We start from the raw sequence: 15469 nt of genomic DNA on the forward strand, positions 1-15469 counted from the left end.
TGAGGGAGCGAATAGCACAAGCAATTTCGTCTGTGTCTGTGTCAAGAAGGACGAAAGATTTTGAATATGTATTGTGATTTTGTGTATGTTGGGTAATAGGGAAACGTGTATTTTGTATTTCAATATTTCTTTCTGCCAGCGTATTACCAATACTTACAAAAAAGTCATTTACTTCATTCACCGTTTGGGTCAAAGGTACTTTAGAAGAAACTAAACCACAGGGAGAGTTTAATGTTTTGGATGTATTAGTTACTCTTTTGACTGTACTCCATATCAATTTAGAATTACTGCCAGCTTTCCTTAACTCTTCGGAATCAAACTGTCTCTTAACTTTCTTGAGAATTTTAGTGCAAAAATTTCTGTACCTTGAGTACGTTACTCGTAAGACTAAATTATCAGGGGTCTGTTTTATTTTTTTGTGCATGCGGTCTCTGTTTCTCATACACTTAAGTAGTCCTGGAGTAATCCAGGGCTTCAAAATGCTTTTCCGTTTAGGAATTTTTTTAACCACAGTGTTATTTTTAATTGCATGAGATAGTGAATTTACAAGGTAATCAGTAGCGATATTGGGGTCAGTGAATGTAAAAATTGGTGATAAGTCGATGTCTCGCATGTGCTGGTCTAAGGAATCAAAGTCCGTTTTGGTTATTGTAGTTACGACATGCTTGACTTGGGGAGGCTTTAAAGTTAGGCATAGGAGGATCGCCGAATGATCCGTAATAGTCGTATCAAAAATAAAGGAGAGGGAAGTAAGTTTAGTTTTTAATATAAGATGATCTAAACAATTGTTACCTCTTGTTGGACTGGTGTGAGCGGGAAGGTAACCGTGGAATGCAAGAACATTAAGATATTCTTGGGAACGAGGATCAAGGAAAGAGTTTTCGTTTTCTATGTTAATATTAATATCACCTGTGATGATAACTGTTTTATAAGAAGACAGGGAGAGCAAAGTGTTATTTAGACTGCTTAAGAATATATCAGGGTTACTGGAGGGGGACCTGTAGACGCAAAGAATAGCTAAATCTCAAAATAAAATATTTGCTAGTAAATCAATCATTTATTAAAAATTAAGTAAGGAATCAGACAATTTTCATTGGGCTTGTCGATAACCGTCAATTCATGAACTTAGCACTAACCTTGCAATATAGAATGTGTAATCTTGGCAGGAAGAAATGAGCCATTATAAAATCGGTAACTCACAGAAAGCTGTTTACATCAAAAGGTTCGTGCTAAGTCCCTTAAAAGCAACAGATTTCTATAATGTATCGATCCGTTGTTTTGCGAGAGATAGACATAATTTATATGATGGAGCCATGTGGAGCTTACGTTAAAATTCAATCTCTAATCGCAAATTAAGGGATGGATAAATTATAGAAACCACCGTAAATCACACTCGAGTCTTTTAACAAAATAATTTAGCTATTCATCGGCTGTCTTCTTAGTTCACGCTCGTACATATTTTCTACTTTCCCATCCTTCTCTTTCAATGAACCTAAGATCAATACCCTGGTCTTTGGGCTGCGTGAGTAAGGTCCTGGCATCGAAGATCAAGTTTCTGGGCATGGTGTCTGATAGCTCCATCCTGTATTTCTTCAGGACGGTGACGAGACCCGCGATCACTTGCATTTTCGCGAACCTCAGTCCTGGAGACAAAAGATTTTATGGTGTTATAAAATATGTAAATTAATAGGTCAAGATAAAAGTAATGGGTAGTGATACTTTATAACAATTGGCATAAACATCTGGTGACAAATGAAAATAATTACACTTTATGTTCAATATGTGTTTATCTGGGTACGCACAAGTTTCCACGGCTAGTTTTGCTTTTGATTTTAGGGTGCGTCCACATCTGGCGAATGTGCCGCGAATGCGCAGCACGCGAGCCGATTGCGAGCTGTCTGCGAGCTGCGCGCGTGCAGTCACTGCAATAGTTTGGTGTGCCTCTTTAGCGCAACTCATGCAAGGCTCGTATAGAGCGCGCGAGCGGCGCGCGATCTGCGCGCACTCAGCTCTCGCCCTTACAGTTCCGTATACTGGCTCAGTACTATCGAAGATGTCAGACGTCGCGCGCCGCCTGCGCGCTGATCGCGTACGGCGCTTAGGTGGCGCGCGAACTGCGCGCGGGCGGCGCAGAAGCGGCGCACGAACAAAAATGCAAGCGCGCAGCTCGCGGGCAGGTCGCAAACGGCTCGCGAGCTGCACATTTGCGGCCTATTCGCCAGATGTGGACGCACCCTTTCAATGTATGTAGCAATTAATTACATTGGAGGATACCTTTTATCAACAGTAACATTATGTTAGATTAGCCATTATTGACTCCTAAATAACATCGGTTGAGTTCATTTGCTCGTGGTTACAAACAAAAATAACGTGATCTAACAGAAAATACTCCGATTAGACTAAAAAAAAACTATTTTGACTCTAAACTAATCAAATATCATTTGGACAAAAACCTTCAGTGAAGTTAACATGATTATAGTGAAGATTAGGGCGGCTTCTTTCACAATTATGTAGACGCTGATACAAAATATTATGTAAACTTGAAGGTAATTACAGTTTTTTTTTATATGCTAAAAGAAAATTATCATTTTTTAAGAAAATGCTTGTAAAACGACTGACAAGGCAAGTCAAAGTTGAGACCGATTCTAATGAAACAAACTGGGAAGATAAGTTTCTTGATTTAAATAAAACTTACCTAGACATAACCTAGGGCCCGCACCGAAGGGGAAGAATGTGTTTGGCTTGATTTTATCCTTATTCTCTGGTAAGAACCTCTCAGGTTGGAACGAGAATGGGTCTGGGAAGTACTCCGGATTGTGATGAAGGTGGTATACTGGCACGTGGATCCTCACTCCTTTGTCCAGCTGTACCCCTGAAGGTAACACGTAATTGTCCATCACTTCACGTGTCAAGTTGCCTAGGACCGGGTACATGCGAAGAACTTCGTAAACACAAGCTTCAAGGAAAGGCAATTCGTGCACAATATCGTAGTTAATTTTGTTGTTATGACGACGAAGGAAAGCGTCAACTTCATCAGCAGCTCGCTTCTGAGCTTCAGGATTTTTTGCCAGTTCATATAAAGTGTAGCTCGTTGTACCCGCGGATGTTTCGTAACCCGCAGCAAAGAACATAATGCACTGAGACAATAATAATTCATCGTCAACCTTCATTGTGATTTTCTTGCTCTCACCAGTCTTCATGCTGGTTATACTATCACCAGTTATGACATCCTGTTTCTTAAAACCCAGAATCAAGTCAATAAAATCGTTCCTACTCGATGGCTCGTAGTTGCGACTTTCTAACACTCCTTTCAATAGTTTGCCAAAGAATTGGTCTACTGCTGGCGGGAAAAGTTGGTATCCCAGACCGTAGAAAATAGATGGCCAGATAGCTTTGAAGACAATTTTGAATCCCCTTGCGTAGGAAATCTCAAATATTTGATTGCCCATGAATCTGAAGGGGTTGGTGTCGTCTCCGTGGATCGGTGCCATGGTGTTTGCTTCCACTCCGAAGGCACAAGAACATATGCAGTCCATGGTAAATCTAGCACTGAATCGCCTTGCTTCAATTGTTTTGGACATACCAGTTTCGTAGTCAATCATGTCTTCGAACACGTGAGTGCACTTTTCTATCAAGTGGAACATGTTCCTCATCTTTGCAGACGTGAAGAGTGGAGTCAGGTTCTGTCGCACAATCTTCCATTTGTCTCCTGCATTGAAGAACACGTTGTGTGTCGTAACTTCTCTTCCGCAGTAGTCTGACGACTCCCTTCCGTTCACGTAGTAAAAGTCCTTCGTCAGAACTTGTTTGAGAACATCAGGACTTGTGATCACAAGTGCAGGTTCTGTGCCATAGTAAGTTCCGAAATATGGTTGATCCTTGAATTTATGACAAAGTTTCTGTATCGTATGTCCCGGGTATTCTAATTGCAGAATATACTTTGCATAGTTACCCAAAAGTGGCCAAGGTTTGTGGTACGGCACATTTCTCTTTTTCCAATAGTCAAACTTTCGGGTTGTAAGTACGTACAATAAATAAATAATAACGGTCACTAGAACCGCGAGAACGAGTAGGGCGTTCATTTTGGTAACCGCGTTGGATACAACTGGCGTTTGTGGGCCAAAGCAGTATCTTTTGTAGATCATTGGTACCACGCACACATGGTTACAACATTGTGCGTACACACGCATACAGAGACACAGATTACTTAAGAAGGTGTTAGTATCGAAAAGTCTAGCCCCTTTATCTGCGCGACTGATAGGCGGAAATATGATTCTTATGTGTTACTGTCATAAGTCGAGTTTACCAGCGTACTTTGTAACTTAAATACAAGTCATCATTAGGTATATAAAAATATGTTTTTTTGATGGTCATTACGGTTAATTAATTGCGATTAAGTAAGTATTTAAAGTTGCAGGAAAAATAGAAATTTTATCCTGAAGTAAATCAAGGAAAACTAAGTAGGTACTTTTAATTCTGCAATATTGATATAATTTCCTGCCTACCTGTAGTGTTCGCCCTACCTGTGTCTCTGTAATTACCATCCGATAATTAGGATATCGGCTCGCTTGCCCACATAACGTCTTACTCCCGTGCCACACACTCTCCCGGTTTCCCGCCAACTGGCCATAGAGTATAGTGTGCACTCTCCGCGTCTATGCGACAACGAGACGACAGATATCGGTGATAATACAGTACACTACATCCCTTCCTTTGTTTAGTAAAAACAAATTAAACTCCGTCACTTTGCCGACATCAATAACCAGTCTGGTGATCAGTCGATGGACACCGATATCCCGCCTGTTAGTCCATGTGGAATCAAACAGTCTCAAATATTGCTGCACGTTCAGCCAACGAGCACTCATCTTGCACTAGCGGCAAAATCAAAATGAATATAAAAATAGATAAAACCAAACTGTACCTGCCTATTAATGGAATATAATAAATCTTCATACTCCCAGTGGTTTCCTCACATTTTACTCTAGCTACCTACTCCTTTCCCTTTTCCTTCAAATGACCAAGTATTGCCTTTGCCCTTGTCGGGCTTTGACTGAATAATTTTACTTCACTTACTTGTAAAACAGTTTCAGAATGCATTGTCCCAATGTAAGAATTTTATTTCTAGCTTCAGAGTTGAAACAATAATGATGAAATGAAGTTTTTCCTGACGCTTCGTACTTGCGATTAAAGCCCCGTAATGACTTTTACGTGCATTTTACTAGCGTAGCGTTTGCTAGTGTTTTATAAACAACCGGACAACTTTGAAATGTCACTACAGTCGAATCGTTTTACACTGACGATTTATGGAAATTATTACCTTTACCTTTTACTCACACATTACCTTACCATTACCACTTTCAATAACCTTACCAACAAGTTACCGCCGCGTCGTTTAAAGCAACCTTTGAGTGTTACTCAAGGACTCCACGACAGTGGAACGTGACTTTCAAGTCCATGCCAGGCCCTGCCATTTTATACTTGCACACAACATATACGAATCCTCGCGAACCTTGCTGTTCGCACCTCGTAAAGCTGTACAAGACTTGCACACAACATATACGAATCCTCGCGAACCTTGCTGTTCACACCTCGTAAAGCTGTACAAGACTTGCACACAACATATACGAATCCTCGTGAACCTTGCTGTTCGCACCTCGTAAAGCTGTACAAGACTTGCACACAACATATACGAATCCTCGCGAACCTTGCTGTTCGCACCTCGTAAAGCTGTACAAGACTTGCACACAACATATACGAATCCTCGCGAACCTTGCTGTTCACACCTCGTAAAGCTGTACAAGACTTGCACACAACATATACGAATCCTCGCGAACCTTGCTGGTCGCACCTCGTAAAGCTGTACAAGTTCTCGCCTCTCAGGCATATAGGTACATATGATAGTTTTACTATCTAATACTTTCGCGCAACCTTACGATTTCTCACGGACCTTACTGTTAGCAACAGTGGAACGTGCCTCGCAAAGCTTTACGAATATAAATATAATAGTTCTACTATTTAATACTTTCGCGCAACTTTACGATTTCTCACGGACCTTACTGTTAGCAACAGTGGAACGTGCCTCGCAAAGCTTTACGAATACAAATATAATAGTTCTACTATTTAGTACTGCCGTACGATCTCTAGTTTTTCAAACATGTACATAAATACATAGTAATTATGATCACACAAACGTACGTACCCGGTTGACTTCCGCAGTGGGCCCGTGAACTAGCAGATTTCTGCCAGTACCTACACATACATAATGACTAAAAGTAGAATTATAGTTCAGAAGTTTTTTTTATTGATAACAACATAACACAATAATTTATACGGTTGTACCTAAGTGGTAAATTGTGTCTACAAATGAAATACCTTTGTATTTCCAATCTGCTTTTCAACGTGTCTAGGTGCCAGTATACCTATTATACCTAGATTGCCTTACTACAAAAACTTTAACCCCTGTTTTACACTTGTCTAATAAAATTTTGGCTGCAAAATGAACCATATGTCAACGTCATAATTTGACATTTTTTTAGACAAGGCATAAACTGACGTTTAAAACTTTTTGTGGTAAGACCATAAGACGGACAATGTTTAAAACTTAAACGGTCGAAACGCAGCTCTCCTGACGGAAAAGATATCTCGTTTACTCATGTTGTATCGTTAACTATTCTAAAAATTGTACTACTAGGGGAATTACATTTAATCTCGATGACAACAGAGCACTAACAGTTTAGTGCACTACTAATGTGTTAAGGTAGGTATTCCTATCAGTAGTTACAGATCGCTTAGACCAGCCACCGTTCACATCTAATTTGACACCCCATTGCAAAATTATTTAAATTATTACAAATGAAATTAATAGCAAATGCTTAAAGCATAATATGAATCAAACTCAACTAATTTTGGTAACAGTTTCCTTTTATTAATTGAGAGTGGAATATTTCAAAGCTTTATTCCTTATCTCAGCATTGCAACAAGTAATCTGGTTTTCAACCGTATGGATCAGCGCTGGCACTTGCATGCTTCTGCAGATACACTCTCTAAAAGAATTCTGATATACCTAAGCTTCGAGCGTTCATGAGTGTCCAGGGGCGCAATTCTACAAATTTAACTTTAGTGCTATGTGTACGTTACGATTATAACGTAGGCACCTATAAAGCCGTTGCTTTATAGTTACGTTCAACTTATCAGATTTTAGGATTTTAGTTAACAACTACGTCGTGCAACGAAACGCGCTTTGACAGGTGTCATCAGCTTTGTAATCTGTAGCTGTGACATTCAGTGAAACGACAAAACACAAACAAACACCTTAATAGACATGGGCAAAATGTGTCATTGAAAAGAAAAGATAGATATGCATCTTTCAATCACTGGGATATGAATCACTCTTTCATATCTTTATATCAGTAGTTCAGTATAACTCAGTAGCTCGTTTAAACTCGCAACTCGTGTGCGGCTCACTCATTCAAATAGATCATTCAGATATAGTGATAGGTTGGTTGTTGTTTGCATCTTTCTGATATATTGAGCGGTTGCGATTGAACAACTTTTTTCTAATTAAAAAAAATACTATTCTTATGACTGTAGGTACAACCTACTTCTTTTATGTTAATTAGTTCAATGAATAGTCAATCGCAATCTAGTATTGAGTATAAGCATTAGTTTAGTAAGTATTAGAAAATAAAAATAGAAATAGCCTTCTGATTTCCTTTCATACTTTACACAGGCTTAGGACTGTCTACCTACGAAATTATTTACGTGAAAATTAAATTTTAGTTCAAAATGTGTATTTCGAGTCAAAACATGTTTGTTCGGTAGGCGGTAAGTTTTCAATACATTTGACAAGATTATAATACCGAAATATTCACTAAGGACAAACAATTATAAGCCTTATGCGTGAGCAATAGAGTTAACAACTTATTATTGGGTGTCAACTTATTGTGGTCAAAGTAACGACATTCGTAATCGTATGGGTGCGAGCGAGACGGCTCGCTTGACGTTCAACCAATGGCGCGCGACGAAGCTATCCGACGCCACAGATTAGTTAGTACCCGACGCGATGACCGACGAGTGAGTGAGGTGTAAAGAAAGATATACTGAGCTACTGACACATTCGGATATTATATGTAAAGATATGAAGAGTGATTGATTCAAATGGAATGATTCATATCATTTGTATCTATCACTCCTGAGTTACCCATCTCTACACCTTAACATAGAATAGAATCCATCAATAGAGACTCTCAACTACTGTTCCTCCTCCTTTCATCAAAGTGAACAGCAACTCACAAACAGCGCTCCCGTCGATGCACAATTCCCCCTGTAGAAACGATCGCCGACCCCTCTACAACGTCCGTCCACCTATAGATTGGCCGCAGGATTCCCAATTCATGCGCCCACCAACGCCGAATAGAAACCTAGAACCTATGAAGTAGGTACCTACTTAGTGAACAACCAAGCGCCGCAGATAAAATGCAGGTGCCACAGGACCCAGGCAGCTCGGTGCCGCTGCTTTGAAAATTTCAAGAAACTGTTCGGTCAGCAGGCATCTCCAGGTTTCACAAGTGGGTGGCAAAGCAACAACAACAATCAGTATGCCAAGAACATTTGTAGCCAACAACTGAGAAGGCTACACATTGTACCTACTTCAAAAGATAGATGTATTAATCTCAAATCAATAAATGGATTCTATTTCATGTCTTGGTTATGTTATTCTCCCAACAACTTTCTATGTAAGTTTATTTAGTTTACACTTATAATTCTTGTTGGGCACTGCAATACTGTAAAGTATAATTTACAAATAAATAGCAATATTACAATGAGGGCTACTCTGTTAAACTGCACCAATGTCAGTCAATTGTGATACCAATTAAAATCCACTCGAGCCTGAATCTTGAAGGTTATATTTTAGAAGCACAAGCAATCACCAAATTATGAAATCTAAATCATTAGACAGTACCCAGAGTAAGTATCTATATTGAAACTCCTTCCATGTTTCATTCTTATAAGATTTTGTCACAGATGTGAAACCCCAGTTAGGTAAATAAAGCAGCATTGTCCCAACAAATCTTAATGGGAATTAATTAAAGTACAAAAATGCTCCATTGCTTAGTTCCTTAAACTTTTGGTCTAAGAGTTTCATATTCACCTAAAATACTCAAATTAGGATTATGAGTTAGGATGTTTACCAAAGATTCTATCTATTGAATACTAATGGCCTTACTACAAAAACTTAAACCCCTGTTTTACACTTGTCTAAAAAAATTTTGGCTGCAAAATGAACCGTATGTCAACGTCATAATTTGACATTTTTTTAGACAAGGCATAAACTGACGTTTAAAAGTTTTTGTGGTAAGACGGTATAAGTTTTGATCCACATTTTCCATCTAATATTGCTGTTTGGTACTGTTTTCCTGTTCTGCATCTTCTGAGATATCTCTGTTGTAACATAACAACCTCTTTAATACTGCAAAACAAACTAAATTAAAAGGATTAGAATTATATTCAGGGTGACTGAGCAACCGTTATAATTAACATTAACTAGATAGGCAACCCACTGGAAGCGTTGACGGGTTGGAATGTTGTACATATGTGCATACATACCAGTACAACTGGGTAAGTACTTCAACATGCATAGTCCAACTTACAATGGTCCTTCAATGTGCTATTTGTTTAACTAAATACCTAGCACATGTTTGTCATTTATAGAACAGTTGACTAAAGGTACAAAACCACCAGTTTGTTCTTGTAATATCCACTATATTTTTTTTTTTTTTTTTTTTTTTTTTTTTTTTTTTTTTTTTTCTGCTTTTCCCCGCTCATAAGAACAGCAGGATCTTATTATTCTAGAGTCTCATGCATACCAGTTCTCGCATATATTCCTCTCGCACTTTCAAGCCGCATACGTTACTCATTCATTCGTCATCTTTTATTCCTTGCCGGGTGGGATTCCCGCTAATCTCTACTATTTATTTTATTCGGGGATTAATATTTGGGTTCTGGCTTTTATTTCAAATAAAGATATTGACACTATATTATTATGTTCTTACAGTTTTCTAATTTTACATTTTTTATCCTTATTCTATTTACTTTCAACAGTATTTTATGAAACTTTTTTACAATTGCATCTTAACATCTATTTTTTCTTACATAAACTTTTACTCTAATTTTTATCTCTTGACAACAGTTTGTCATTTCACATCCTTATGTTCTTAGTTTTACTAGTTATCTTAATTATACGACATTTGCAACTTATTTTGTATTTTTATATTGCTTACAGATGGTTTTACACTGTACTTTTAGCTTATGATAACATAACAATAGTTTGGATACTTACTTTCTATTTTTCTTAATTTAACATTTTTGTTCTTACAATCTAGGTACTACTTGGTTACATTAAGCTATTTGACACTTTACTTGTTATCTTATTTACACATTTGAAATATAATTTCTAGCGTGTGATGATATGACAACTTTTACATTGCTGTTACAAAAATTAGGTATTCCTGGGCGCGCTTCCTGTCGCAGTGACAAGGAGGTGGTTTTGGGCGCTTTATGTTTTAGTAGGTGGGTGGGTACTTAATTTTTTATTCATTAGTATACTCTAGTTATATGATGGTATTCTTATTTCTTTCTTATTCTACTTACAATTTTAATTTTAAATTTTTCGTAGAAAAAGTTTTAATTTTGCATTTCTTTTAAGTTTCGTTACCTAATATTTCATATTTTTGTAGTGTTTTTGTGTTTATACCTTACATAGTTTTAATTTTTCATACGTAGCTATAATTGGATGCAACCCTAAGTTATGGACTTGTATTCTTTTGTAGTTTGCTCACATAATATGTATTTACTTATATGTTTACTTGCTCTGTTTATTTGTATTAATAATATATATATAAACTCATTTTATATATATTTATTCACTTTTCTTTAGCTGTTATTATTTTTTGAAGCTTTTTTATCTTTGTTGGGGTATGTGTTAGGTGTTTCTGTGTGTTTTGATATGTGTGTATATATTCACTATATATTTTTCATATCGTGTTTTAATTGTTTTTTGTTTGTCCGGTTTCCATGTCTCTGTTTTAACCACTATTTTGTTCCAGTGTTTTTTGTACTCCCGGTTTGTGTAATTGTATGTGGTTTGTGTGTTTATGTGTGTAATTGTGTGGGTGATGTGTGGTGAGTCAAACGTACATTGTTGTTGCACGAGCCAGGTAGTCCCATTTTTTGCGAACGGGGCAATCAGCACTGAAGGCATTGTGCTCAGTGTTCTGCAGCCTAGAGTGCGAGCAGTTGCAGCACCGCGGTTCGTTGCCTGCCATAAAATCTGCGCATTTCTCGCGCAGATGCGGGCCGCCGCAGTGACTGCACCTGTCCGCACCTTCCGTGCAAAATTTCCGGCCGTGCCCGAATGCCAAGCATTTCGTGCATTGGATGAGCGGAGACTGGTCCTCCACTCTGACCCTTTGCAGGTCCAGGTAGAGGGCTCCAGCCTCCGTCATCCTCCGCCATACCACGGGACCAACCTGGATAATGACGTGCGCGGTTTTAGGGTTTCTTGTCCGTTTTTTAAATTTAATCGTTGTTTCCCTGTCTTCTTGAGAGAGATCTCTGAATATCTCCTCATTCTGAATATGAAGCGCCCTGATTATGTCCTCGTCGTCGCTGGGCAGGAAGACGTCCTTTAGAATGACGAGCGGATTTTTATTTTTCATATTAGATACAATCAAACCTTCACCCTGACTTTCAATTCTTTGTTTCACCTTGTTTAATTCTTCTCTTGTGTCGCACCCTAAGATGACGGTTTGATTTTTTGCTTTTCTCACCTTATTAATTTTTAGGCCAGTACCCCGGGCATCGACCGCCTTCTTCACTCGCTCGAGCACCTCGTCGGCAGTCTCCTGATTGCCTTCGAGAGTGACCGCCATCGAGTGAAGTGCCGGCCGGTACCCGGGTTTGGCTGCTGCGACGCTCGCGTACGACCTAGGCTCGGATGGCTGCTTTTCTTGCTTCGCGACTTCAGACAGCGTTGCTTTGGCAGCCGCGACATCACCGGCAATACCGTCGAGCTTCTCGTCGAGGGTTATCTGAGTGCGGCTCACCACCATGACGCCTTGCGTCGTCTGGTTGATGGCCGCCTTAGCCTCGTCGATTTTATCGACGATCTTGTCGATGATGTCGGATCCGCCGTCGTCTCGAAGGGCTGTCTGTTGGTCGAAGCACAGCACCATCTTCTCTTCGAGCTTATTCAGCCGCGTTTGCAGCTCAGTCTCGACATCCTCCAGCCTTTCAATGATGCGAACGTCTTTATCTTGCAGTCCGGCTGTACTAGGCGCCCGCGTCCTGGTTGCCGCTGTTTCCAAGCTTGTTACCCGCTTGCTCAGCTCAAACAGGACGCGGAGGCCCCTGTCAGACTGTACCTCCAGGAAGGTCTTGATATCTTTCCTCATTTGAGGATATTCTTTCACCTTTGAGGGAATGTCCTCAAAGGTTTTCATGACTTCCTGAAGGAGTGTGTTCGTGCTTTTTGTTGCGTAATCCTCTGTTTGCGTCTGGTATACCGCCATATTATCCAGTGATCTCCGTTTCCGGTCTGGTCTCCGGATGAAGGTTCTGGCGGCATCCTGTGCTGGTACTGACGCAGTGGTAGTTGCAGAGGGGCTGGGGGTAGCTGGTTTTGTGGCGGCGCCGGAGGTCGTCGGTGTGCGGTACATAGTGTTGCGTGTGTAATGTGTATTTGTTGTTATGCGGATTGTGTGTGTATGTATAGTGTATGTGTGCGGTAGGCCTAGCGAGTGAGACGGGGAACGTTGTCAATATGTTTGGTCTGACCCTGTATAGAGGGGTCAGAGTCAATATGTGTATATATGTAAAAATAAGAAGTCAGTGTAATGTTAATAAATGTAGATTTCTACTTTATCAACATTTTTTAGGACTTTTCTTAGGCCTTAGCTCGGTTCTAGGGTTTAACAACAAGATAATCACAAAAGTAAAATAAAATAATAAGTAAATTTTTACGGGGGGGGGGGGGGTCAAATATATGGGGGGGGGGGGTTCCTCTTATAGGACTTCTGCCGTGGTGTCTTCGACACCACAAAGGCAGGATTTGAGGTCGAAATCGAGCTATCTCCCTTAGTTTCCGAGATATCGGATTTTGTAAGATGTTATTTCAGGGTGTGCGGGGGAGGGGGTCCAAACAAGGGGGGATGGACGTTTTATACCCAACTTTAACCGTGGTGTCTTCGACACCACAAAGGCCGGATTTGAAGTCAAAAATCGTCTATCTCCCCTGGTTTATGAGATATGCTATTATAAAAAGCATAACCTCCCTTTTAGTCACCACCTGATATGTCGGGTAAATTTAAAAATGTGTAAACAAAAACAGCTCGATTTCTCCTGGACCGATTTTGACGTGGGTGGGCTTGTTTTAAAGCTCTCGTCGAGACGCTTATGGTACACCTTGAATGCGCCCAAAATTATTCACCCCTTAATAACTACCCTTAGATTAGTTATAAGAATTTGGGTTTTTTGGGTGTGGATTAGGCTGGCGTGTGGTGAGGTCGGTTCAAGGGTACTAAAATAACCTATAAAGGTGCCCCATTCAATATTAACTAGTTAGTTTTTAAATTTCTACCCCTAGGGCGAAGTTAATTTTTTGTTATTTACAAAAGTTTTTGTTAATTTTATTCCCTGTTCCAGGGGATTTTTTGAGTGTTTGAAAACGTAGGGGGTGGTTTTTAACCACGTCCTATCGTATCCCGGTGTCAAAATTGCAAATTTTTTGATATTAACAAAGTCGATTTTCGGATCGCGATCTCGTTCTTAACGTTGTTATGCGGTTTAGACCGTTTGTTTACAAACACGTTAACAAGCACCACGACCCGAATTTCGCTTGGAAAATTATGATTCAAACACTAACTTATTTGCTAAGGCCTAAGCTAACTATTTGTCTAAGTTTCGTCTGCGCGCAGGGATGTTTTCACCCTCTTCTGAGGGGTTTTCTTGGTGACACTTTCCCAGTCTGACCGCAAAGGTCCTTGTTTTAATATTAAATTTAAATTAAGGTGGGTTTTGACGATCGTGAACGATAAGGTCACTATCAGGCTGTGATAAATGTACAAGAAATTATAAGATTTTTAATAATTTTGGGGGTTAATTGAACAATTGATAAGTTTTGATTCTACACTGTATTTTAAAAAGAAAATTTTGAAAAAACTACTTCGCGAAAAAATCTAAAAATGTGGAATAATAAAGTGAAGGTGTTGTTTTATCTAGGCAAATTTAAAAAATGGGGGGTTGTCGATTTACTTTTTTGGAAAAATGTCACCAAAGAAAACCACAATTTTGCCGACCTTTGAAGGGCTGCAGCTCCGTCCAGGGTTGTCCGATCTTCCTGGTCGAGGAATATCCACTATATTGTAAGCAAGTCTCTTGAAGTAAGTTGGTACCAGAACAATGTAGCAAGTAAGTAGTTAACTAGACTCTGGGAGGGAAGCTAGGTTTGGAAACTTATATTATCCAAACCACCAGCACAGAAAATCTGAAATTAATCAAGATTTAAAGAAGGTACTCGTCCAGATTAACTTTCAAATACTTAAAATTACTCAATTCAAAACAGATTATTTAGTAGAAATAACTACTTAATTATTGTAGTAGGGAGTCGCTTACAAACTCAAGGTACTTATAATATTATGCACTCAGTTCACCAAATATTTCACTATATTACAAGTTACAAATTAATTTGAAACTTTCAGTCATAATTGCATTCCCAGTTATTATTTCTTTTGCTTTATATAACTTGGTTTGTTTAATTTATTAACTTCTTAAAATAGTTTGTATAATAATTTTCTCTTATAACTTCCTAGTTCAACTTGCATTGTATAACTTTCTCAAAGTCAACCCAAAAAATATTGTAAACATTTCTTTTTCATGTTATTATCGTATGTATCAATACATACAAATTGTAACACCTATTATGTTTTTAAAAAGAGTAACCATGGAGTTTCTTGCCCGTTCTTCTCCATAGGAAGCTACTTTTGGAATGGGCAACTAGAAGCAAACTTATTTATAATTTTGATGTTCATAAGTGCTTGTAAAGGCCTACATGAAATAAATGATTTGATTACTTTTCACACTTTTATAGTCAATGGGAACCAAAGATTATTTACTTTATGATAGGAACTAGGAACACAATGTAATTTATCTTTCATAAAGGAAATTACTCCCACGACAGATGTTTGGCTGTATGCTGTAATCATAGCCATCATGTAGCATCACAGCATTAAAACGATTTACTGATTCGCACCAATCTTAAAACAAATGAATGTTCTATGTTCAATTGGTGAAAAATACATGAATTTCATACGCAATGTGATATTATGATACAGGCTTTCTGGAAAACCCTTATGTGATGAATATACAGTACAATTACTAACGTACAACTTACTTATATGCTTCAAAGAACACA

General features: G+C 38.8%; 1 protein-coding gene across 1 annotated transcript; it reads right to left on the bottom strand.

Annotated features, from left to right (window-relative positions):
- Window positions 1-1037: 1037 nt before the first annotated feature.
- On the bottom strand, window positions 1038-4145 carry LOC124639772 (cytochrome P450 6B5-like). The gene is made up of 2 exons (XM_047177239.1): window positions 2696-4145; window positions 1038-1643 (listed from the first exon to the last, which is right to left on the bottom strand). The coding sequence occupies exons 1-2, from the start codon at window positions 4143-4145 to the stop codon at window positions 1444-1446; spliced, it is 1650 nt and encodes a 549-aa protein (XP_047033195.1). The 3' UTR covers window positions 1038-1443.
- Window positions 4146-15469: the final 11324 nt, after the last annotated feature.

The sequence above is a fragment of the Helicoverpa zea genome, chromosome 19 (genome assembly GCF_022581195.2).
Source record: "Helicoverpa zea isolate HzStark_Cry1AcR chromosome 19, ilHelZeax1.1, whole genome shotgun sequence".
NCBI lineage: Eukaryota > Metazoa > Arthropoda > Insecta > Lepidoptera > Noctuidae > Helicoverpa > Helicoverpa zea.